The sequence below is a fragment of the Ovis aries genome, chromosome X (genome assembly GCF_016772045.2).
Source record: "Ovis aries strain OAR_USU_Benz2616 breed Rambouillet chromosome X, ARS-UI_Ramb_v3.0, whole genome shotgun sequence".
Taxonomy (NCBI): Eukaryota; Metazoa; Chordata; class Mammalia; order Artiodactyla; family Bovidae; genus Ovis; species Ovis aries.
Window position 1 is genome coordinate 56,794,626 of NC_056080.1, and position 26,857 is coordinate 56,821,482.

General features: G+C 41.6%; 1 protein-coding gene, 1 non-coding gene and 1 pseudogene across 6 annotated transcripts in view; 2 read left to right on the top strand and 1 right to left on the bottom strand.

The window, feature by feature from the left end:
* Window positions 1–26,857, bottom strand: part of ZNF81 (zinc finger protein 81) — a 746,478-nt gene that overhangs the window by 77,008 nt on the left and 642,613 nt on the right. For 4 of the 5 annotated variants that reach the window (XM_060408023.1, XM_060408024.1, XM_027963284.3 and 1 more), the window contains exons 3-4: window positions 21,191–21,317; window positions 8,221–8,316 (exon numbers count right to left, since the gene is read on the bottom strand). In XM_060408023.1, coding sequence (XP_060264006.1) covers window positions 8,221–8,316; window positions 21,191–21,317 — 223 coding nt within the window. Of the gene's footprint in view, window positions 1–8,220; window positions 8,317–21,190; window positions 21,349–26,857 lie in introns of all 5 variants that reach the window. The other variant, XM_060408022.1, reaches the window with a different exon arrangement.
* Window positions 5,111–5,618, top strand: LOC105605481 (uncharacterized protein C1orf21-like; annotated as a pseudogene).
* On the top strand, window positions 10,466–10,569 carry LOC114111873 (U6 spliceosomal RNA). Its single transcript, XR_003587605.1, has one exon. It is a non-coding gene; the product is annotated as a U6 spliceosomal RNA (small nuclear RNA).

The following is a 26,857-nucleotide window of genomic DNA, read 5'->3' on the forward strand; positions in this document are numbered from 1 at the left end:
CCATAGCTTTAACTATATGGACCTTTGTCAGCAAAATAATGTCTCTCTGTTTTAATACTCTGCCTGGGTTTGTCATAGGTTTTCTTCTAAGGAGCAAGTGTCCTTTAGTTTTGTGGCTGCAGTCACCATCCACAGTGATTTTTGAGATCAAGAATACAAAATCTGTCACTGTTTCTAATCTTTCCTCTTCGATTTGCTATGAAGTGGTGGGACCAGATGTCATGGTCTTAGTTTTTTTTAAATGCTGAGTTTCAAGTCAGCTTTTTCACTCTCCTCTTTCATGTTCATCAAGAGGCTCTTTAGTTCCTCTTTACCATCTTCCATTAGAGTGGTATCATCTGCATATCTAAGATTGTTGATATTTCTCCCAGCAATCTTGATTCCAACTTGTGATTCATCCAGCCTGGCATTTTGCATAATGTACTCTGCATATAAGTTAAATAAACAGGGTGACAATATACAGCCTTGTTACACTCCTTTCCTAATTTTGAACCAGTCCACTGTCCCATGTCTGGTTCTAACCATTGCTTCTTGACCTACACACAGGTTTCTCAGGAGACAACTAAGGTGGTCTGGTATTCCCATCTCTTTAAGAATTTTCCAGTTTGTTGTGATCCACATAGTCAATGGCTTTAGTGTAGTCAATGAAGCAGATGTTTTCCTGGAATTCCCTTGCTTTCTCTATGATCCAACAGATGTTGGCAATTTGATCTCTGGTTCCTCTGCCTCTTTGAAACCCAGCTTGTACATCCAGAAGTCCTTGATTCATGTACTGTTGAAGGCTAGCTTGAAGGATTTTGAGCATAACCTTGCTACCATGTGAAATGAGTGCAACTGTACAGTAGTTTGAACATTCTTTGGCATTGCCCTTTTTTGGGATTGGAATGAAAACACCTTTTCCAGTCCTGTGGCCAATGCTGAATTTCCCAAGTTTGCTGACATATTGAGTGCAGCACTTTAAGAGCATCATGTTTTTGATAATTATGATAAGGTTGATATGAACATTCCTGTACATTTATTTTAATGGATGTATGTGCTCGTTCAGTTCAGTCGCTCAGTCGTGTCCGACTCTTTGCAATCTCCTGGACTGCAGTGCACCGGGCCTCCCTGTCCATCACCAACTCCCGGAACTTACTCAAACTCATGTCCATCGAGTCAGTGATGCCATCAAACCATCTCATCCTCTGTTGCTCCCTTCTCTTCCCATGTTCAATCTTTCCTAGCATCAGGGTCTTTTCCAATGAGTCAGTTCTTCACATCAAGTGGCCAAAGTATTGGAGTTTCAGCTTTAGTATCAGTCCTTCCAATAAATATTCAGGACTGATTAACTTTAGGATTTACTGGTTTGATCTCCTTACAATACAAGCAACTTTCAAGAGTCTTCTCCAACACCACAGTTCAAAAAAATCAAGTCTTTGGTGCCCAGTTTTCTTTATAGCCCAACACTCACATCCTTACACGACTACTGGAAAAACCATAGCGTTGACTAGATGGAGCTTTGTTGGCAAAGTAATGTCTCTGCTTTTGAATATGCTGTCTAGGTTGGGCACAGCTTTTCTTCCAAGGAGCAGATGTCTTTTAATTTTATGGCTGCATTCACTATCTGCAGTGATTTTGGAGCCCCCCAAAATAAAGTCTCTCACTGTTTCCATTGTTTCCCCATCTATTTGCCATGAAGTGATGGGACCGGATGCCATGATCTTAGTTTTTTGAACATTGAGTTTTAATCCAACTTTTTCACTCTCCTCTTTCACTTTCATCAAGAGGCTCTTTAGTTCTTCACTTTCTGCCATAAGGGTGGTGTCATCTGCATATCTGAGGTTATTGATCTTTCTCCCAGCAAGCTTGATTCCAGCTTGTGCTTCATCCAGCCTGGCATTTCACATGATGTACTCTGCATACAAGTTAAATAAGCAGGGTGACAATATACAACCTTGATGTACTCCTTTCCTGATTTGGAACCAGTCTTTTGTTCCATGTCTAGTTCTAACTGTTGCTTCCTGACCTGCATACAGATTTCTCAGGAGGCAGGTAAGGTGGTCTGGTATTCCTATCTCTTTAAGAATTTTCCACAGTTGTTGTGATACACGCAGTCAAAGGCTTTGGGATAGTCAATAAAGCAGCAGTAGATGTTTTTTCTGGAACTCTCTCGCTTTTTTGATGATCCAGTGAATGTTGGCAATTTGGTCTCTAGTTCCTCTGCCTTTTCTAAATCCAGCTTGAACATCTGGAAGTTCATGGTTCATGTACTGCTGAAGCCTAGCTTGAAGGATTTTGAGCATTACTTTGCTAGTGTGTGAGATGAGTGCAATTGTGCAGTACTTTGAACATTCTTTGGCATTGCCTTTCTTTGGGATTGGAATGAAGCTGACCTTTTCCAGTCCTGTGGCCACTGCTGAGTTTTCCAAATTTGTTGCCATATTGAGTGCAGTACTTTCACAGCATCATCTTTTAGGATTTGAAACTACTGAGGCCTGAACGCTCTAGAGCCTGTGCACCACAACAAAAGAAGCTACAGCTACAAGAAGCCTACGAGTAGCAACGAGGACCCCACACAGCCCAAAGTAAATAAATAAGGGCTTCAGCAGTTTCAGTGTGTGGGCTCAGTAGTTGCAAGTCGTGTGCCCTAGGGTGATTGAACCTGTGTCTCCTGCACTGGCAGTTATTTCTAAATCCACCTATTAATTTTCTTGTAGATTCCTTGGGGTTTTTCATGTAAGTAATCGTGACTTTAAGGGCACTTTTACTTCTTCTTTTCCAATCTCATGCTTTTATTAAGTCAATGTACAAAAATAAATCACTAGCAATTTATACTAGCAATAAATAATCTGAAAAAAATTTAAAATGCTATTTATAATAGTACCAAAACATCAAATGCCTAGGGATAAATTTAATGAAGGATACATAAAACTTTTATATGAAAATTATAAAACATTGCTGAAAGAAATCAAAGATCTAAATATATGTAGAAAGTTGCTATATTCACAGATTAGAAGGCTCAATATTATTAAGACTTCAATTCTCTTAAAATTGATCTTAGAATTAATGCCAAACCAAATCCCAGCAATTTTTTTCCAAAAAACTAAAAACTGATTATAAAATTTATATGGAAATGCAAATGATCTAGAAGAGTCAAAGTAATTTTTTAAAAAAGTCAACCTGGAGAACTTACTCTACCTGATTCAAGACTCAGTGTAAAAGCTATAGTAACGAAGTATGGTGGTGGACAAGGAAGCCTGACATGCTGCAGTCCATGGCATAGCAAAGAGTTGGATATGACTGAGTGACTGAACAACAACAAATAAAATAGGGGTCAGCTGAAAGGACAGTGTATTAACTATATTTTCTTATTTTCTGTATTCTTGATGCTCTAGCATCTGATGCCTAGCTGATCCTGGAGAGACTGCCTCTCCCAGACCTAGTTATTTCCTAGAGACAGCAAGTGACTTCCCTGTAAGTATACCTACCATTTGCAAACCAACAAATCCAGAGCCCATATCCACCAACTATCTCCTTTTTCAAGATCTCACAGGTTGCCACTAGACCCCTGCCCTAATCACCTCAGGCTGGGTACCAAGCAACTAAGGCCAGTCTCTACACTACACCCCAGAGTCCACTGAAATTACTCAAACTAACTAACTCTAAACCTTTCCAGCCTGCTTATTCTACCTCACCCATTCTTTCCTATGAAAATCATAATAAAGGCTGTTGCCCATGATTTTCCCCTACAACTTCTACCTCCTGATTGACCTTAGTGCTCCCTGGTGTAACTCTGCACAGTGTGATATGCCTTTTCCTTTTAGAAGCTGTTACAAACTATTTTTAATGGCAGTTGTCTCCAGATATGTTGGCCTCACCATACCTGAATAATAATAAAACCTTCATTTTAAAATAGAAATGGCTCAGCAGTAAAGAATCTGCCTCCCAATGCAGGAGACACAAGAGATGTGAGTTCAGTCCCTGGGTCAAAAAGATTTCCTAGAGGAGGAAATGGCAACCCATTCCAGTATTCTTGCTTGGAAAACTCCATGGGCAGAGGAGCCTGGCAGGCTACAGTCCATGGGGTCACAAAGAGTCAGACATGGCTAAGCACAAGCATGAGTTGAGTTCAGTTGAATAGATCAATTAAACAGAACAGAAAGTCCAGAAATAGGTTCACATATGTGAAACCAATTGATTTTAATAACTGTGCTTAGGAAATTCAGTGGGAAAAAAAAAAACTCTCTTCAATAAATGGTTCTGGGACAATTGAATACTGTATTGAAAAAAATGAACATCAACCCTTACATTAAACATAAAAATGGATCATAGACCTAAACTTAAAAAGCTAAAATGATAAATTGTATAGAAGAAAATATGAGAATATCTTTGTGACCTTGCAATGTTGTTGTTCAGTCGCTCAGTTGTGTTAGACTCTGCAACCCCAGGGACTGCAGCACGCCAGGCTTCCCTGTCCTTTACCATCTCCTGGAGCTTGCTCAAATTCATGTCCATTGAGTGGGTGATGCCATCCAACCATCTTGCCCTCTGTCATCCCCTTGTCCTGCCTTCAATCTTTCCCAGTATCAGGGTCTTTTCTAATGAGTCAGCTCTTCGCATCAGGTGGCCAAAGTATTGGAGCTTCAGCTTGAGCATCAGTCCTTCCAATGAATATATAGGATTGATTTCCTGTAGGATTGACTGGTTTGATCTTGCAGTCCAAGGGACTCTCAAGAGTCTTCTTCAACATCACCGTTCAAAAGCATCATGGGGGCGGGACGAGGAGGTCCCCTCCCTCCGTCCCCCTCCCTCACTCACAGCCAGCCCCGGCTTGCTCCCTGCCCACTCCCGGAGTTGGGGGGGCGGGCCGGACGTTTTTCTTTTACACTTTAGTTGGGAGCAGCGCACTGTGCTCAGTTACTGGAGAGAGCTGCTGACTACGCTGCTGCCTCCAGCACGCACGCATCTGGGCCGGGCTTCGGGCTTCGGGGGCTTCAGGGCTCTTACCCCCGGCCTTGGGGAGGAGGGGGAGACCGGGACTCACCGTGGGGAGGAGGAGGAAGACAAGGAGGAGGGAGGAAGAAAACCCGAGAGGAGGAATGGGGCTGGGGGCGGGAGGCTTGCCACCTTCAGCACCCCCGCGAGCGCCCAAGGTGCACCCATCTTGACCAACTCAGCAAGAAGGTGGATTTTCCCTGTGTCTAAAGGAAAAAAAAAAATGTCCCTGTGTCTGTTGAGATGATTTGCAGTTCAGTCCGGCTGAAGCTGACTGAATGAGACTATGGGCTGTGCCTCCGCCAAGCATGTTGCCACTGTTCAACATGGAGAGGAAGCCCAGAAAGGGAAGAACTACCAGAATGGAGATGCGTTTGGTGATGAGCATAGGATCAAACCGGTGGAAGAAGTCAAATACACGAAAAATGGGGCAGAAGAGGAGCAGAAAATAGCAGCCAGGAACCAAGTAAACTTGGGAAAAAGTGCCAGTTCAAATGTAAGACTTTAATAAAGAGATTTCAGGATTAGTTCATCAACCCAGAGCAAATATGCACATCTCTGAAAGCCAACAAGAATTCTTCAGAATGCTGGATGAAAAAATGGAAAAGGGTCGAGTTTACTGTTTGGAAGAAGGTATCACATAGCACCAATCCCACCACTCAAACCAGGAGCTACTACTGTGTATTAACACTCCCGTTGAAATCTTTGCAAAGGTCGGTTCTCTTCAGCGAACAGCACTATAGCAAAAGATCATTCCATATCGTATGCCCCATTAAATTACAGTGTTTCTTAATGAACTTGCAAAGGAATATTGCTAAAAACAAACAAAAACTGTTATCGAACTTTCTTTGTTGCTGCTATTTAAAACTTGTTGCAACTTTTCACTTCTCTCAGTGTCCAGGTCTGCAGCAAAATTCTGCAGTTTTACCTTAAAGATACTGTTGGTTTTATAGATGCTCTCCAACCTATTTTCCAAAAGATGGTAGTGGTGAACTCAGATATCCAACTTCTGTTCTAGACTGGTTCCGCTTCTAAGACAAGTGCCTCTTTCCCCCCTCCCTCCTTCCTGCCTCCCCCAGCAGTTTTTTTGTTTCTCACGGGCAGTGTTGGGCTTTGGAGATGGGATGGTTGCTATGGCAAGCCTAGTTTCTCTGCTAAGAAGAAGTAGAGAAGCTACTATCAATAGAAAACATGTCATGACATGACTCCTGGAAGTGACATAGGAGCGAGCAGTAGGTGGTTTCATTTTCTGGGTCTCTTAATCAAAGATCAAGCTTGCAACATCAGTTTTGCTCAGATGCAGATGGAAGTGTGATCACAATCATTTTGAATCCCTCTTGCCCACTTTTTTTTTTTTTTCCTAAGAAAATAGACATTTTACTGTTTTAAAAAAAAGCATCATGGCACTCAGCCTTCTTTATGGTCCAACTCTTAAATCCATACATAAAAAACCCATAGCTTTGAGTATATGGACCTTTGTTGGCAAAAATAATATTTCTTTTTAATATGCTGTCTAGGTTCGTCATAGCTTTTCTTCCAAGGAGCAAGGACCTTGCAGTAGGCAAAGATTTATTAAATAGATCACAAAAAATACTAAATCTTTTTTAAAGATGATAAATTAGACTCCATAAAAATTAAAATATTTTTCCTTTGATAGGCACCAGTAAGACTAAAACTGTAAGGTACAGATTGCAACAAAATATTGGCAGTATATATATCTGGCTTAGAAATTCTATCAAGCAAATATAAAAAACTCTTATACCTCAATAATAAGAAGACAAACAACAACCCTCCCCAAATGGGAAAGATATTTCAATAGACACTTCACAAAAAAATGTACAAATGATAATAAGCACATGAAGATACTTAACATTATTACTCATCAGAGAAACGCTGCTTACATTCATAAGATACAATTACATATCCATTCTAATAGCAAAGTTTAAAGAGACTGATGACAACAAGTATAGGCAAGGATTTGGGGCAACAGAATTTCTCATGTATTGCTGTTGGGAATGTAAAGCCATTTTGGAAGACAGTTTGGCAATTATATGAAGTTATAAGAAAGGTAAGCAAACACTGATTATAATATAAGAGCAATGCTAATCCTAGGCATTTACCCAAGAAAAATGTAAACATATGTTCACACAAAGACAAATCAGAATGTTTACTGCAACTTTAGTCATAATAAACAAATAAAAAAATTTAAAAAATTATAATGGAACAGTATTCACTATTTAAAAGGAACTATTTAATAGTCATACCATGGAATAGTATCCACTATTTAAAAGAAACAAACTAGTGATATACTCAATAACATGAATGAATTGCAAAATCATTATGCTGAACAAATAAAGCCAGACCCAAAAAGGTACATATGGAATGATTCCATTTATATGCAACACTAATAAAGGCAAGTCTAGTCTATAATGACAAAAAGTAACTCAGTGGTTGCTTGGGGCTGAAGTGGTGTTGAGTATTAACTACAAGGGGCATGCAGGTGCATTTTTGTGTGATGGGATGTATCACGACTGGGGTGGTGCTTATACCAGTGTGTACCTTTGTCAAAACTCACCAAACTGTACACTTAAAATGGATACCTATTATGGTATGTAAATTGTATCTTAATAAATTTGATTTTAAAAGAGAAAATGCTAAGTGACAGGGATCGTAAAGTGAGAAGATGGAAGACAGGCATGCAGATTAAGGGAGGTGAAGAGAAGTGAGGAATCTGAAAGCAATATCTACAAAGAGAAAAGGAGGTGGGGCTGGTTGTAGATGACAGTTTGTTGACATCTTAGAGTGAGAAGATGAAAACAAGAGGGAGAAGAAGCTGAAAGGGAACCAGGTAGAACAGGAGTGAGGCAACCAACTGATCTTCAAAGAAGGCAAATCCATTAAAACCTGAATGTATACGATAAGGATCTAAGACCTTGGGAGTGGGGTTTCAGTACTAAAGCATAAAAATGTAATGGAAGTAGAAAACATCCAAGAAAGCCAGATCCATAGTGAGGAAGTCTGGCATTTGATCTAGAGTATAGGTACTATAGCAATTCTCCTGGAGGGAAGCTAAGCCAAGAAGACAGTTGATAGCAGTAAGGGAAATACAGGGAAGAGCAGTTTGGTACCTCAGAGGCCAAGGAGTTTCTAAAGTTTTGAACCTTCAAGAAGGGCAGCAATCACAGCACTTTAAAGGTATTGGTCTCAAGTATTTCCATGTCTCCCTTCTGCCAGGATCACACTCACCTGAGCAGCTGTGATGTAGGGCTTTTTCCTTCAATGCCCAAGGCTCCTCTCCTTGCTCCAACTTGAATATGACCTCTGGTTTGGGAACTTCATAACCTGTTAACAGGAAATGATAGAAAATGGGGTCCAGCTAATTACTTTCCATGTGTTCTTTGGAAAAGTAACTGCATTTCATTGGAAAAAGAGTAATAAGCATGAACGTGCAAAGGGACTGAAGAATCTCAGGCAAATCAAGGATGATACTATCACACACTTCAGATGCCCCAGACACTTAGCAGCTGAGAATGGAAACCACCTCACTGAGTTTCTGTGTTAGTTCCCTAGGGCTTCTTTAAGAAAGTACCAAAAACTCCCTGGAGAAGGAAATGGCAACCCACTCCAGTATTGCCTGGAAAAGTACATGGGCAGAGGAGCCTGGCAGGCTGCAGTCCATGGGGTTACATGACTGAGCATGCAGGCATGAGGGTGGAGGTAGATGGGTTGGTAGCAATAACCTGGGTAGAACTAAAAAAAAAAAAGAGAGAAAAAAAAAAAAAGAGAGAAAAAAAAAAAAAAGAGAGAGAAAAAAAAAAAAAAAAAGAGAGAGAGAGAGAGAGAAAGTACCAAAAACTAGGTGACTTAAAACAACAGAAATGTATTATCTGACATTTCTAGAGGCTAGAATTCTGAAATCAAGGTGTTAGCAGTGTCATGCTCACTCCAGCAGATATAGGGGAGGATCCTTCCTTGCACCTTCTAGCTTCTTCTGTCTGCCAAAAAATCTCTGGTGTTCCTTGGCTTATAAACGTATTTTAATCCAGTCCCATGGCTATCTTCTACCTGTGTGTCTTCTTACTGTCTTTCCTCTATGTGTGCCTATTTCTGTGCCCACATCTCCTTTCTTTAAAAAAAAAAAAAATAAGGATACCACTCAGGTTAGGGCCCACCCCAATGACCTCATTTTAATTTGATCCCCTCTGTAAAGATACTATTTTCAAATAAAGGCACATTCTCAGGTACTGGGGGTTAAGATTTTGACACATACCTTTTTGAGGGGTCACTATTCAACCAATAAGAGCATGTCCCCTGACCCCCACAAATTCACATCTTTCCCATGTATAAAATACATTAACCCCATCCCAATATCCCCAAAAGTCTTAGTCATCCCAGCATCAACTCTTAGGTCTAAAATCTCATCTAAACATCAACCAAGAGTCTCAGATCTCAGCATCTAAATCATCTAAATCTTATGGGTAAGACTTGAGTATGAGTCATTCTGGGACACAATTCCTCTCCATGCATATCTATGAAAGCAGACACATTACCTGTTTCTAAAATATTCCAAACACCATGGTGTCACAGGCATAGGATAGATACTCCCATTCCAAAAGGGAGAAATTAGAATTTAGAAAGGTATGGCAGGTCTCAAGCAAGTCTGAAACCGAGCAGGGCAAATTCCATTAGATTTTAAGTGAAAGTGAAAGTCACTCATCGTGTCTGACTCTGCAACCCCATGGACTATACAGTCCATGGAATTCTCCAGGCCAGAATACTGGAGTGGGTAGCCTTTCCCTTCTCCAAGGGATCTTCCCAACCCAAGGATCGAACCCAGGTCTCCTGCATTGCAAGTGGATTCTTTACCAGCTGAGCCACAGCTTGACAATAATCCTCATTGGTTCAATGCTCTGTCCTCCAAGCCCATCAGGATGGTAGCTCATCCCCTCAGCCCTGAGCCAGGAGTGGCACCACTTACTATCACTCCTAGTGGCCCATTAGCAAAATTTTGTTTCCTGTACTGGCAATCTTATGCTCTGCTGTTCCACATGCCTTAGTTCCAAAGGGAGGAATACTTCTACCAAGAGACACAACACTGACTCTATTGAACTGGAAAATCAGTCTGCCACCTGGACATCTTGGTCTTTTCACGTCTCTGAATCAACAGGCAAAGAAGGGAGTTACTGTGCTGGCTGGGGTGGTTGATCCTGACTACCAAGGGGGAACTGTGGCCTGCTATATCACAATGGAAATAAAGAAGAGTATGTCTGAGTGCTTGTTTCAGTCAAGTGAAGTGAAAGTTGCTCAATCATGTCTGACTCTTTGAGACCCCATAGGCTGGAGCCCGCCAGGCTCTTTCGTCCATGAAATTCTTCAGGCAAGAATACTGGAGTGGGTAGCCATTCACTTCTCCAGGGGGATCTTTCTGACCCAGGGATTGAATCTGGGTCTCCCACATTACAGGCAGATTCTTTATCATCTAAACCACCAAGGAAGCCCAGCAGTACATATACTAAAATTGGAATGATACAGAGAAAATTAGCATGGCCCCTGAGCAAGGATGACACACAAATTCATGAAGTGTTCCATATTTTATGGAATCTTAAAAAAAAAGGATACAAATGAACTTATTTACAAAACAGAAGTAGAGTCATGGATGTAGAAAACAAACTTATGGTTACCAGATGGTAAGAGGGGAGGAGAGATAAATTGAGAGATTGGGATTGACATATATACACTACTACATATAAAATAGATAACTAATAAGGACTTACTGTATAGCACACAGAACTCTACTCACTACTCTGTAATGGCCTATATGGGAAAACAATCTTAAAAAAAAAGAGTGGATATATGTATATGTATAACTGATTCACCTTGCTGTATACCTGGAACTAACATTGTAAATCAATTATACTCCAATAAAAATTTTTTAAAAAAGAAGAGTATGTCTAGAATACAGGCGATCCCATAAGGCACACTATCATGCCCTGTAATCGCTTCCCCGGTGGCTCGGGGTAAAGAATCTGTCTGCAATGCAGGAGACACAGGAGACACGGGTTCAATCCCTGGGTCAGGAAGATCCCCCAGAGGAGGAAATGGCTACCCACTCCAGTATTCTTGTCTGAAAATTCTATGGACATAGTAGTATGGGGGACTACAATCCATGGGGTTGCAAAGAGTCAGACACAACTGAAGTGACTGAGCATGCCATGTGACTGAAGTCAATGTAAAACTACAATGATATAATTCAGGCCGGGACCCTTCAAGAATAAAGTTTTGGGTCACACAACTGGGCTTCCTCGGTGGCTCAGCTGGTAAAGAATCTGCCTACAATGCAGGAGACCTGGGTTTGATCCCTGGGTTGGGAAGATCCCCTGGAGAAAGGAAAGGCTACCCACTTCAGTATTCTGGCCTGGAGAATTCCATGGACTGTATAGTCCATGGGGTGGCCAAGAGACAGACACGATTGAGCAACGTTTACTTTCATGTTTCTTTGTATTTATGGGCTTCCCTGATAGCTCAGTTGGTAAAGAATCCGCCTTCAATGCAGGAGATCGTGGTTTGATTCCTGGGTGGGGAAGATCCCCTGGAGAAGGGACAGGTTACCCACTCCAGGATTCTTGGGCTTCCCTTGTGGCTCAGCTGGTAAAGAATCTGCCTGCAATGTGGGAGACTTGGGTTCAATCCCTTGGTTGGGAAGATCCCTGGAGAAAGGAAGGGCTACCCACTCCAATATTCTTGCCTAGAGAATTCCATGTACAGAGGAGCCCAGTGGGCTACAGCCCATGGGGTCACAGTCACATAGAGTCAGACACGACTGAGTGACTAACACTTTCCACTTTCACTAGGAAAAAAATCACAACTAGCTGAGTTGCCTGCTGAGGGCAAAGGGAACAAGGAATGGGTAATGGAAAAAGAAATTCTGCCTCAGGACTGTGACATAGAAATCTGCCTAGCTTGCCCTGTGAATTTCAGATTCAAAAGTTCAACATCAACTCACCTAAATTTTGAGCCTGCTGGCCTGCCCTTCAGACTTGCCAGTCCCCACAACTGGGTGAACTGACTCCTTAAAATAAATCTCTCTCCCCTACTTTGTCTTTATGTACACACGTGCATGCACAAGAGTGTGTATACTCTCTATATGTATATAGCTATATCCTATTGGTTCTGTTTCTCTGGAGAACCACAATACAGAGTTCGATATTAAGAGTGACTCTAGAGTAGTGGTCCCCAACCCTTTTGGCACCAGGGACTGGTTTTGTGGAAGACAATTTTTCCATGGATGGGGGTGGGGGGATAGCTTCATGATGATTCAAGCACATTAGGATTTGTGCTCTTGTGAGAATCTAATCTGACAGGAGGTGGTGCTCAGGTGGTAATGCCAGCAATGAGGAGCGGCTGTAAATACAGATAAAGCTTCACTTGTTCGCTGCCTCTCACCTCTTTCTCTGTGGCCCAGTTCCTAACAGCAGGCCATGAACCAGTACTGGTCCATGGCCCAGGGGTTGGGGACTCTGCTCTAGTGGAATGGAATCTCAAGTATGAGTTTTCTGAATTGGTTATGGGATTTCTAGAATTGATTCTTTATTCTGATTAAATTCAAAAGCACTAATGACTCTATTTCCAGTAGTAAGGAGAGCGGTGTTACATGACAAAAGAGATATGCAAAATATCAACACTGGATACTCCTAATTGAATGCTTGTAAGAGGTGAGGTTCTGGATGACCTTGTATTTGATACTTGGAAATTTTGTCAAACTTACTAGTAAGATTGTCTGGTTGCTCTTAATCGCACTGGACAAAGTGGGGAGAGAAGAGGATGAGCTCAGGGGTTTGATTTTCTAGATCAAGCATAACATGAATGACTTGAAAATTTCTCAGTCTGTCCTGAAAATATCTGTTAGCTTCTGGAACTGCAGAGCCGAGCTTACTGAAAACCAAACCCAGAGTCTCAAACTGTGAGTGGCTAAATTACAACACAAATTGAATTCCCAACCTTACAGGCTGTCTGCTGTTAAAGGAAGGCATTGATAAAGAAGGAACAGGATCCTGAAAAGTGGAATGGGAACATATGAGGACACTGCACCTCTAAATTTGGATGAGTCTTTGCCAGTAGAAGCAGCCCTTCCACCTTCAACTGAGAAGTTAAACCCCCATCTGCCTGAGAAGCCTGCAATGGCCTCCCCTGAGGGACTTGCCTTGTAAAACACTGCTGATTCCCGTCAGGACCTACGCCACCACCTGTCTTTACTTCTAGACCTATAACTAGACTTAAGTTCACCAAGCCCCAACTCAAGGAGATCAAACCAGTCAATCCTAAAAAAAAAAAAAAAAAACAATCCTGAATATTCACTGGAAGGACTGATGCTGAAGCTCAAGCTCCTATACTTAGGCCACCTGATGCAAAGAGCTGACTCACTGGAAAAGACTCTGATGCTGGGAAATATTGAGGGAGGAGGAGAAGGAGGCAATGGAGGACGAGATGGTTGGATGGCATCACCAACTCAATGGACATGAGTATTTGAGCAGACTCCAGGAGACAGTGAAGGACAGGGATCCCTGGCATGCTGCAGTCCATGGGGTTGCAAAGAGTTGGACATGACTTAGTAACTAAACAACAACAAAGGCCCAAAGGGTAAGGTACAAAGTACGACCCATGAGGAGATGTGAGATACTCCAAAATGACTGCATGATTTGTCCAGTTTATAAGGACAGAAATCTGGGCGATATGTGTGGGATAATGGAAGGAACAAAGTTGGATCAGACTGAAATTTTTAATATGTGTACACTAAGCAGATTCTGAATTTCGTCTTGCCACTTGAGGGGTTAGGAAGGGTATAGACAGTATATTTGGCTGGTTGGCTGGAACAGGAACCAGATCACAGCCCACATAAATGCAGCTGGAATTCCAGGACTGCTTTGGTGTACTACAGAGAAAGGCATCTGAAGGCTTAGGGAGATTGGAATGTTAAGAGTAGATTTATCATGAAATATCTGCTCACTCACACCAGGATGGTCCAGAGACACACACCAGTCATGACAACTGTGACAAATAAATTTGCGAGGGGGCCCCCGATAATCTATGATTGTTCTTCACTGTAGGTCAGAAATTTCAGTGGGAACTGCTGCCACTGAACTGGAAAACCTAAATGTAGTGGGAGTAATTGGAACCTGGGGTGAGGTGAAGTGAAATGAAGTGAAGTGAAAGTTGCTCAGTCATGTCCGACTCTTTGTGACCCCATGGACTATACAATCCATGGAATTCTCCAGGCCAGAATACTATAGTGGGTAGCCGTTCCCTTCTCCAGGGGATCTTCCCAACCCAGAGATTGAATACAGGTCTCTCCCATTATAAGTAGACTGTTTACCAGCTGAAAGGAAGGAAGTTCAAACCTGGTGTGGCAGTGGCCAAATGGAGGGAGGCACTGTATTGCCAAATACAAGGTGGATGTGGTTAGCACAGGGTCAGAGTAGTAATCAGAACAGTCCAATTCACAAATAAGCGTAGAAATTTCTATAATACTGCTTTAATTCATTCTACAACTCATTAGATTTCAAACATCTTTCAAAACAAACCTTTACCTTGTGTGTGTGTATACTAGGTCACTTCAGTCATGTCCAACCCTTTGCGACCTCATGGACTGTAGCCCACCAGGCTCTTGTCCATGGGATTCTCTAGGCAAGAATACTGGAGTGGGTTGCCATGCCCTCCTCCAGGGGATCTTCCCGACACAGGGATCAAATTCCTGGGTCTCTTACATCTCCTGCACTAGAAGGCGGGTTCTTTACCACTAGCACCACCTGGGAAGCCCATATCTTTATCTTGGTGTTTCATTATTTAAGAGATAACCTTCTTTGAAGCCAGCAGATTTAGGACAGTCTAAGAAAAACAGGACAGAAACAGTGTATGAAAATTTAGCAAAAGACAGTTTTCAGATATTTAAGAAACTATGCTATACACCCATATATTTATGTGTTATATGTCTATACCTCTCTATCCTTCTAACACTATATGAGAATGGGGGGATAGCATTAAATGTAACACCTGTTTCAGAGTGGTTCACCTGCTCACAGACATGCATGTAAACAAATTAAGAGCAAAAAAATAAAAGAATATTGACCCATTTTTTGATTGGGTCGTTTATTTTTCTGGAATTGAGCTGCATAAGTTGCTTGTATATTTTTGAGATTAGTTGTTTGTCAGTTGCTTCATTTGCTATTATTTTCTCCCATTCTGAAGGCTGTCTTTTCATCTTGCTTATATTTTCCTTTGTTGTGCAGAAGCTTTTAATTTTAATTAGATCCCATTTGTTTATTTTTGCTTTTATTTCCAGAATTCTGGGGGGTGGATCATAGAGGATCCTGCTGTGATTTATGTCGGAGAGTGTTTTGCCTATGTTCTCCTCTAGGAGTTTTATAGTTTCTGGTCTTACATTTAGATCTTTAATCCATTTTGAGTTTATTTTTGTGTGTGGTGTTAGAAAGTGATCTAGTTTCATTCTTTTCTCCAAAGAAGACATACGAATGGCTAACAAACACATGAAAAGATGCTCAACATCACTCATTATTAGAGAAATGCAAATCAAAACCACAATGAGGTACAACTTCACACCAGTCAGAATGTCTGCAATCCAAATAAATGTTGGAGAGGGTGTGGAGAAAAGGGAACCCTCCTACACTGTTGGTGGGAAAGCAAACTAGTACAGCCACTATGGAGAACAGTGTGGAGATTCCTTAAAAATCGCAAATAGAACTGCCATATGACCCAGCAATCCCACTACTGGGCATACACACCAAGGAAACCAGAATTGAAAGAGACACATGTACCCCAATATTCATCGCAGCACTGTTTATAATAGCCAGGACATGGAAACAACCTAGATGTCCATCAGCAGATGAATGGATAAGAAAGCTGTGGTACATATACACAATGGAGTATTACTCAGCCATTAAAAAGAATTCATTTGAATCAGTTCTAATGAGGTGGATGAAACTGGAGCCGATTATACAGAGTGAAGTAAGCCAGAAAGAAAAACACCAATACAGTATACTAACACATATATATGGAATTTAGAAAGATGGCAATGATGACCCTGTATGCAAGACAGCAAAAAAGACACAGATGTGTATAGTGGACTTTTGGACTTTGTGGGAGAGGGAGAGGGTGGGATGATTTGGGAGAATGGCATTGAAACATGTATACTATCATGTAAGAAACGAATCGCCAGTCTATGTCCGATGCAGGATACAGGATGCTTGGGGCTGGTGCACGGGGATGATCCAGAGAGATGTTATGGGGAGGGAGGTGGGAGGGGGGGTTCATGGTTGGGAACGCATGTACACCCATGGTGGATTCATGTCAATGTATGGCAAAACCAATACAGTATTGTAAAGTAAAATTAAAAAAAAAATATATTGAGTATTTACTATGTACCAGACATTGCCCTGGGCACTTTAGATGAATTAATCCATTTAATCTTCAAACCAGCTCTCCTCTTATTCCCCTTAGCTGACAAGGAAACAGCCTTGGAGAGGTAAAATTCCAAAGTCACACAGCTAGTAAGTGGCTTAGTTATTCATACAAGTGGCCAGGTAGAGATTTAAACTTCTTTCTCTTATGCTATCCTACTGCCAAATAGGAAAAAAAAAAAAGCATAGATGTCTTTAATATATATTACATAGGGATGAACCAAACCTTCTGTGCTGTCAGAAAGAATCAGTCTGATTCACAGAGACCTGTGAGTTTGGCTAGTTGATCATGACTTCCATAAGAAACAAATAGGTGGGCAATTTACTAAAGTCTTACTTGATCTGTACAAGGAAAAGAGTTCTAGGTCAAGCAAAAAGAAGTCTAACTTGAAACATCCAAACACAGAATCCCAGCTCCTCAATCAACTCTCAGACTTGAGTCAGTTTATACACTGAGAATGAACACTTCTGAATGAAGGGGAGGTTGGGTCCCTGGAGGAATGAACCCATGACACTGCCAAAAATTTACACCACTAATATTTCTCCCAACTTTTTCTAAAAGGACCTACAGCCCTTTACCAGGGTACCTCTGCATTGGGGAAAAAGCAATGAGGCTTTCCAGATAATACCAGACAGGACACTGGCTCTGATCTGACACTAATCCCAAAAGATCCAAAACATTACTGTGGCTCACCAGACAGAGTTGGGGCTTATAAAAGTGAAGTGACCAATGGAGTTTTAGCTCAGGTCCATCACACACAGTGAGCTCAGTGGATCCCTAAACCCATCTCGTGGTTATTTCTCTGGTATAGGAATGCATAATTAGAATACTGAGCAACTGGCAGTCTCCTCATATTGGTCTCCTGACCTATGGAGTGAGGCCTCTTATGGTGGAAAATGCCAAGTAGAAGCCATTAGAACTGTCTCCATCTAGGAAAACAGTAAACCAAAAGCAGTATTGCTTTCCTGAGGGATTGCTGATGTTAGTGTTACCATCAAGGACTTGATGGAGAAGGCAATGGCACCCCACTCCAGTACTCTTGCCTGGAGAATCCCAGGGATGGGGGAGCCTGGTGGGCTGCTGTCTATGGGGTCGCACAGAGGTGGACACAACTGAAGCGACTTAGCAGCAGCAGCAGCAGCAAGGACTTGAAAAGATGCAAGGATGGTGATTCCACTACATTCAACATGCCTATTTGGCCTGTGCAGAAGACAGATGGATCTTGGGAAAGGACAGTGGATTATCATGAACTTAACCAGGTAGTGTCTCCAACAGCAGCTGCTATACCAGATACAGTTTTGTTGCTTGAGCAAATGAACACATCCTTTGATACTCGGCATGTATATATTTATCTGGCAAATGCCTTTCTTAAAAACAGTACTGTTAGTAAAGACAAGCAAAACCAGTTTTCTTTCCATTGGCAAGGCCAGCTATATACCTGCACTGTCCTGCCTCAGAGGTAAGCTCAACTCTCCAGTTCTATGTCATAATTTAACCTGTAGGTATCTTGGGCAATTTTCCCTTCCACAAGACATCACATCACATGTTTGTGTGCTCAGTCACTTCAGTCATGTCCAACTCTTTGAGACCCCATGGACTATAGCCTGCCAAGTTCCTCTGTCCATGGGATTCTCCAGGTAAGAATACTGGAGTGGGTTGCCGTGACCTCCTCCAGGGGGTCTTCCCAACCCAGGGATTGAAACCATGTCCCTTATATCTCCTGCACTAGCAGGCAGGTTCTTCACCACCAGTGCCACCTAGGAACCCCACACTGGTCCATTACATGGATATTATGCTTATTAGACCTAGTGGATAAGAGTGAGAAACTACTCTAGGCTTATGGATAAGGCATCTGTGTGTCAGGAGACAGGAAATGAATCTGAAAATAAATTTAGGGGCCTTCTATCTCAGTGAGATTTCTAGGGGTGCAGTGGTGGGGGGCTTGTTGAGATACTCCTTCTAACCTCTTGAAGAATAAGTTTTGCATCTGGCTCTTCCATAAGCAAAAAGAGGGCCAATACCTAGGGCCTGTTTGGACATCAAAGGCAACACAGTCCTTATCTGGATGAGCTACTCTTGTGTATTTACCAGGTGATTCAAAAAGTTGCCATTTTGAGTGGAGATCAGAATAGGAGAAGGCCCTGTGTGACACGTCCAGACTGCCATATAAGCCACCCTGCCACTTGGGTCATATGACCCATCAGATCCATTGGTGCTTGAAGTGTCAGCGACACAGGGATGGAGCCTTTGGCAGTTCCCCTGAGATGAATCACAGCACAGGTCTTAGGATTTTGGAGCTAATCTCTGCCATCCTCTGCTCTCCTTCTGAGAAACAACTTTTGGTTTGCTACAAAGTCTCAATTTACTCACAGAATTAAAGCATTTTAGATAGTAGAGGAAAATAAAACTTACCAAGGATATCCTCAGTAATGGTGAGTGAACACAGAAGAAGCCAGCCAGCACTGACACAAAATGTGGAAAACGGTAGACCTGCCTTGCAGTGCTGCTTGTAAGGGGCCCAAGTTCTTCTGACGAAGGCTCAGCCTGTGGATGGGGTGAGGCCAGCAGCCACCCTTGCAGCACTGAGACTGGGTCTTCCCAGAGTTGAATTGCTTGAGAATGTGCCCAAAGTGGGCAGTGAACTCCATGCAATCTAAATATTGTTGTTGTTTAGTTGCTAAATCATGTCTGACTCTTTGCGCCCATGGACTGTAGCCCACCAGGCTCCTTTATCCATGGGATTTCCCAGGCAAGAACACTGGAGTGGGTTTGCCATTTCTTACTCTAGGGGATCTTTCCCACCCAGGGATCAAATCTGTATCTCCTGCTTGACAGGCAGATTCTTTATAACTGAGCCACCAGGGCTTGGTGTAAGGCTAAATAAAAGGAAGTGAAAGTGTTAGTCGCTTAGTTGGGTCTGGCTCTTTGACACCCCATGGACCTGACAGGTTCCTCTGTCCACGGAATTCTCCAGGCAAGAATCCTGGAGCTGGTAGCCATTCCCTCCTCCAGGGGAATCTTCCCAACCCAGGGATCGAATGCCAGTTTCCTGCATTGCAGGCAGGTTCTTTACCATCTGAGTCACCAGGGAAGACCCAAAGCTAAATACTGGAACAAAACTGATAGTCAACAAGTACCATAAGGGAGAGCTGAAGAGAGAGTTCAAGAGAGATGTCACTGTTAAGAGATGTGACCTCAGACCCTATGTGGTGACCTTACACCCTCAGCCCTAGGTGGTGGCCTTGCCCTCTTAGCCCTGGAATCAATTAGGTGGCTCACCTTCTGGAAGCAAAGAGGTGACAGCTTGTCACCCTGAATCTTCCTAGTCTGTGCTCTCTGGGCCTGTGGTGGCAGTGAGAGCTCTGCTGGCTTCTGAACCATTTGGAGGGTCATTCATTGCTTTTCTTAGAAGATATTCACTGCCAAATAGCTTTACTAGCCTGTTTCCTGGCTGGAGAATCCCAGAAATCCAGTCTTCCTTCCTTCCTTTTTTTCTGCCTCTGCCCTGTTCATCCCAAGCTGGCAGTGTTTCTGCTGAGATGGCTGATTGGATCTACAAGTCACATGCCTAATCCTTTTAGCAACTGGTTCTCCAGCCATACACTTGGTGCCCTTTCCAGAGTACATCTCATATTTTGCAATATGGATAGGCTGAAAATTTTCAAAATCTTCATGTTCTAGTTCTTTTTTACTAACAATTCCTCCTTCAAATTCTCTCTTTCCTCTAGCATTTTACTATAAGCATTAACAGCAAATCAAGTCTCGCTTTTAACACTTGGCTTAGAAGTTTCCTCAGTTAAATATCCCAGTTCATCACTTACAAGCTCTTTCCACCCAAAAGAACAAAATTCAGCCAAATCCTTTGCCACTTTATAAGATTTACCTTTTACCAATTTCCAACAACATATGCCTATCTTCCATCTGGCAGTGTGTGTGTGTTCACTCGTATTCAAATCTTTGTGACCCCATGGACTGCACCATCTGAGATCTCACCAAAACCACCTTTAACATTCCTACTTCTACCACAAGTTTCTTTGAGGCAATCTAGACTTTTTCTATCAAGCACCTACAAATCTTTTCAGCCTCTACTTGCTGCCCAATTCAAAGCCACTTCCATGTTTTTTTTTTTAGGTGTTTCTCATAATATCACTCCACTTCCCAGTACAGAAAGTTGCAGTTTCCTAGGGCTGTTATAACACAGAACCACAAACTGGGTGGCTCAGAACAACAGGAATTTCTTGTCTTGTGGTTCTGGGGGCTGGAAGTCCAAAATCAAGGCGTCAGCCAAGTCATGCTCTTTGAAGGTGCTAGGGAGGGATGTGTTCCATGCCCCTCTCCTGGTTTCTGGTGGCCTCAGGCACCTCTTGTCCTATAGAAGCATCCCTCCAATCACATGGTCATCTTTTCCTTGTGTGCCTCCACATGGCCTCTCTTGAGTGTTTGTGTTTGTCTGTGTCTACACTTCTCTTTTTCATAAGAATGCCAGTCATACTGGTTTACTGCTGCTACTGCTAAGTCACTTCAGTCGTGTCTGACTCTGTGTGACCCCATGGACGGCAGCCCACCAGGCTCCTGGGGCCCAACTAATGACCTTGTTTTAGCTTGATTACTTCTGGGAAGATCATATTTCTAAATAAGGTCACAATCAGAGATAGTGCAGTTTAAGACATTAACATATATTCTTGGACAGACAAAACTTTACCCATACAGGTTCCTTGCAGATTCACATTCTGGCTGGGCTTACCCAGTGAGAGGAGGTGGCTGTAGTTTTCCAACATCACATCCTGGTACAGGCGCCTCTGAGCAGAGTCCAGATGCTGCCACTCCTCTCTGCTGAAGTCCACAGTCACATCCTCAAAGGACACTGACACCTGTAAATAAACATGAAGGACACTGACACCTCTAAACACAATCCCATTCAGGGTGACCAGGTCACCATGGGAGGATAGGGAAAAGACAGAAAAATGCTTTTAGGATTTTTACCATAAAACCCCATAGGCTATGCCTTTTAAATACTTACTTATACATAATGTATAGAATAAAAATATCTACTTATAAATTTCTGCCATCCATTGTATATGAGCCTTTCATTTTAAAAAATTAATTTTCATTAGTTTTCTATAGTAGTATATAACTACTTATATGTAGTAGTGTGTATAGCTGATTAACTTTGCTGTACAGCAGAAACTAACTACAAAAAAAATATACTCCAATAAAAATAAATAAATAAAGTAAATAAAGTGATCGAAAGGGGAAAAAATTGATAATTTTTTCCAGGATTTGAAGTTTATCTTATTTAGTTGCTCATGTTAATGGGAAGTTAGTGTTTATTGCTTTTTGAAGGAGGCATGTATGTTTGTGTTGGGTCTTTGTTCCTGTGTGTGAGCTTTCTCTAGTTGTGGCAAAGTAGGGGCTACTCTCTAGTTGTGGTGCAAGAGCTTTTCATTGCAGTGGTTTCTCTTGCTGCAGAGCACAGGCTATAGAGTGCACAGGCTTCAGTGGTTGGGGTTCACAGGCTCAGAAGTTGTGTCTCACAGGTTCTAGAGCAAGGGTTCAGTAATTGTGGTGCACAGGGTCAGTTGAACATGCTCCCCTGCCTTGACTAGCAAAATATTAACCACTGGACCACCAGGGAAGTCCAGCATGTACACTTTTTTCTCACTTTACATAGCTCCCTGTACTACTGCTTTCATTTAGTCTTTAAAAATACAGGCATTTTCTCTTGATGCCGTTTTGTTTGATTACTTTTAATTCCACAGTTGTCAGAAAACACTCTCTGTATGATTTCAACATATGGTCTATCTAGAAGAATGTTTCAGGTGTCCCTAGAAAACAATGTATATTCAGCTACTGATAGGTTCAGTGTTCTCTAATATTTAAATCAACTTGATTGAGTGTTGTTGAAATTTTATATCACTTTACACATTTGTCTTCTACTTCTTCAACCAATTATTTGTTAACTTTTTGTTAAAAACTGAAACAGAGATGTTAAAAGTTTATATAGCTATGCAAAGGAACTAGAATACACAAAGCAAGGATTAGCATGGAAGATTTATACTATGTAATATTAAGACTTACTATAAAGCTACAATAATTCAGACAGAATGGTATTGATGTAAGTACAGACACATGTATCAATGAAACAGAACAGAAGGTCCAGAAACAGATTTGCACACATATGGACAACTATTTTTTGACTAAGGTGCCAAAGTGCTTCAATGCGGGAAAGGAAAGTCTTTTTTAAAAACAGTGCTGGAATAAATAAATATAATAAGTTTTGGAGGAAAATACAAACTTATGATTCACACCTCACACCATATACAAAAATTAACTTGAGTGTTATCACCACATTCACAAGCACACACACACAGAGTAACTCTGTGTGGTGATGGATGTGTTAACTAACTTGATTGTGGTATAAAAGCAGACATACAGATCAATGGGACAGAAGAGAAAGTCCAGAAATAAACCCACACATTTACGGTCAATTAATTTATAAGAAAGATGCCAAGAATATAAAATGGGGGAAAGGACAGTGTCTTCAATAAATGGTTTGGGAAAATTGGACAGCCACATGCAACAAAATGAAACTGGAACACTCTCTTACACCCCCACAAAAGTTAATTCAAAATGGATTAAAGATTTAACCATAAGACCAGAGACCATACAACTTCTAGATGAAAACACAGGTGGTAAGCTCCTTGATGTAAGTCTTGGAGATGAATTTTTGAATTTGACACCAAAAGCAAGTGCAAAAAACACAAAAACAGAAACAAACCGTGGGAATATGCCAAACTAAAAAGTTTATGCAGAGCAAATGAAACCTTCCACAAAATGACAAGACAGCTCACTGACTGGGAAAAATATTTGCAAAGCCTATGTCTGATAAGGGGTTAATATCCAGACTATGTGGGGCTTCCTTGGTGACTCAGATAGTAAAGAATCTGCCTGCAATGCAGGAGACCCAGGTTTGATAGCTAGGTTGGGAAAATCTCCTAAAGAAGGAAATGGCTACCCATTCCAGTATTCTTGCCTGGAGAACTCCATGGACAGAGAAGACTGGTAGACTACAGTCAATGGGGTTGCAAAGAGTGGGACATGACTGAGTGACTAACACAACAACAACAACATCCAAAATATGTAAAGAAATCATACAACTCAACAGCAAAAAAAAAAAAAAAAAAAAAAAAAAACCCTGATTAAAAAGCAGTAGAGGATCCAAATAGACATTTCTGTAAAGAAGACACACAAATGGCCAACAGATACATGTAAAGATGCTCAACATCACTAATTATCAGGAAATGCAAATCAAAACCACAGTGAGCTATCACCTCACACCTGTTAGAATGGCTATCATGAAGACAATAAATAACAAGTGTTAATGAGAACATAGAAAAAAACAGAACTCATGCACTGTCAGCAGAAATGTAAAACTGGGCTTACTGGGTGGTTCAGTGGTAAACAATCTGCCTGCAATGTGGGAGATCTGAGTTTGATCCCTGGGTCGGGAAGATCCCTTGGAGGAGGAAATGGCAACACACTCCAGTATTCTTGCCTGGAGAATCCTCATGGACAAAGGAGCGTGGCAGACTACAGTACAGTTCACGGGGTTGCAAAGAGTTAGACACTACTGAGCAACTTTCACTTTCATTATGCAAAACAATACAGAACTTCCTCAAAGATTAAAAACAGAACCACCATATGATCCAGCACTTCTACTTCTGGGTATCTACCTAAGAAATGAATACATTCACTTTAAAAGATATATGCACTCTCCTGTTCATTGCAGTATTATTTTTTTAAAAGATTGGGTTTTATTTATTTTAGTTATATTGGGTCTTAGATGCAGTGTGTGGATCTTTGGTGCATCATTCAGGATCTTCCTCAAGGCATTTGGGCTCAGTAGTTGTGGTGCATGGGCTCTCTAGTTATGGCAAATGGGCTTAGTTGCTCTGCGGCATGTGGGATATTAGTTTCCCAACCAGGGATCAAACCTGCATCCCCTGAATTGCAAGAAAGATTACTTAACACTGTACCACTAGGGAAGTCCCTACAGTATTATTTACAATAGCTAAGATATAAAATCAACCTAAGCATCCATAAATGGAGAAATGGATAAAGAAAATGTGGTATACATACACATACACAATGGAATATTATTTAGCCATAAAAGAAAGAAATCTTGTCATTTGCAACAACATGGATGTACCCTAAGAGCATTATGATAAGTGAAATAAGTCTGTTCAGCCGCTACATCATGTCCGACTCTTTTCCACCCCATGAACTGCAGCATGCCAGGCCTTCCTGTCCTTCAGTATCTCCCAGAGTCTGTTCAAACTCATGGTCACTGAGTCAGTGATGCCATCCAGTCATCTCATCCTCTGTCACCCCCTTCTTCTTTTGTCTTTAATCTTTCTCAGCATCGTGGTCTTTTCCAATGAGTCAGATCTTCGCATCAGATGTCCAAAGTATTGGAGCTTCAACTTCAGTATTGGAACTTCAGCATCAGTCCTTCAGTGAATATTTAGGGTTGATTTCTTTTAGGATGGGGCTTCCCTGGTGGCTCAGACAGTAAAGCGTCTGCCTGCAATGTGGGAGACCCAGGTTTGATCCCTGAGTCAGGAAGATCCCCTGGAGAAGGAAATGGCAATCACTCCAGCACTCTCGCCTGGAAAATCCCATGGACAGAGGAGCCTGATAGGCTACAGTCCATGAGGTCGCAAAGAGTTGTACATGACTGAGTGACTTCACTTTCACTTTCCTTTAGGATTGACAGGTTTGATATCCTTGCAGTTCAAGGGACTCTCAAAGAGTCTCCAGCACCACAATTTGGAAGCATCAATTCTTCAGCACTCAGCTTTCTTTATGGTTCAATTCTCATTTCCATACATGACTACTGGGAAAATCATAGCCTTGTCTATATGTACCTGATATATGTGGTCCACTGGAGGAGACAATGGAAAACTAGTCCAGTATTCTTCCTACGAGAACCCAATGAACAGTACAAAGAGACAAAAAGATGTGACACTGGAAGATGAGACCCCTCAAATCCGTAGCCCTCTTTGCTACTGGGGAAGACTAGAGAAACAGCTCCAGAAAGAATGAAGAGGCAAGTTGTGGATGTATCTGGTAGTGAAAGTAAAGAATGATGCTATAACAATATTGCATAGGAACCTGGAACGTTAGGTCCATGAATCAAGGTAAACTGGAAGTGGTTAAACAGGAGATAGCAAGAGTGAACATCAATATTTTAGGAATCAGGGAACTAAGATGGATCAGAATGGGAGAATTTAATCCAGATAATCATTACATCTACTACTGTAGGCAAGAATCCCTTAGAAGAAATGGAGTAGCCCTCAAAGTTAACAAGAGTTTGAAATGCAGTACTTCGGTACAATCTCAAAAACAACAGAAAGATCTCAGTTCATTTCCAGGGCAAATGATTCAATACCACAGTAATCCAAGCCTATGCCCCAAACACTAATGCCAAAGAAGCTGAAGTTGAATGGTTCTATGAAGCCCTACAAGACCTTCTAGAACTAAAACCAAAAAAAGATGTCTTTTTTCATCACAGGGGATTGGAAGTCAAGAGATACCTGGAATAACAGGCAAATTTGGCCTTAGAGTACTGTCAGTAGCCACGTTAGGCATTACTGACAAAATGGAGGCACAGCCCCAACTCCCTCTCCTCATCCCGCAGGCACAGTCCCGGGATGAAGGAGTTAGGTTTTGTGATTCTGACTTGCTCTTTCCTTTCTTCGGTTGAGTTGGCTGGAAAGAATGTTAAGGTGCTTATTGTTCTTGAGAGAAGCATGAGAAAACACAAAGCCTTCTGCAGTTGTGCCCAGAAAACAATCTATAAAGTAACCAATGACATTTGTTCAAGGATTTTCACAAAGAATGTTCCAGGATGAGCACATAGGCCGCAGCTTGAGGCCATGGGAAGGATTGTTATCTGAGACCTGTTTGTGAGGGGAATGTTTATGGCAAAGGAAGTTTGCTGAGCTTAGGGTTTAGGAATCATTAAGAATAGCTAGAAGCCTTTTTAGTAGATACTAGGGGCAAACAGGATTTAGAAAGATAAGAAATAAACTGAGGAATGTGGCATGAGTTACAATGTAATCACAAGTAAACAGGAAGCAGGAACTCTGTTTGAAGGGCAACAATGAGACAATAATCTGGGTAAGGGGGAACTGAAAATGTCAAACCTCTGACCTAATGCTTTTGTCAAAGTATAAAAGAAGACCTGATGCTTGAAATAAACATGTAGTCCCGTACCTCAAGTCAGAGGCTACATCATTCTTCACTGACACCGCTCATCCCTTCAGGCTGATTCCCTGGCTGCTGGAGCTGGACTCCAACAGAGTACAAAATGAAGCAGGACAAGGGCTATCAGAGTTTTCTCAAGAGA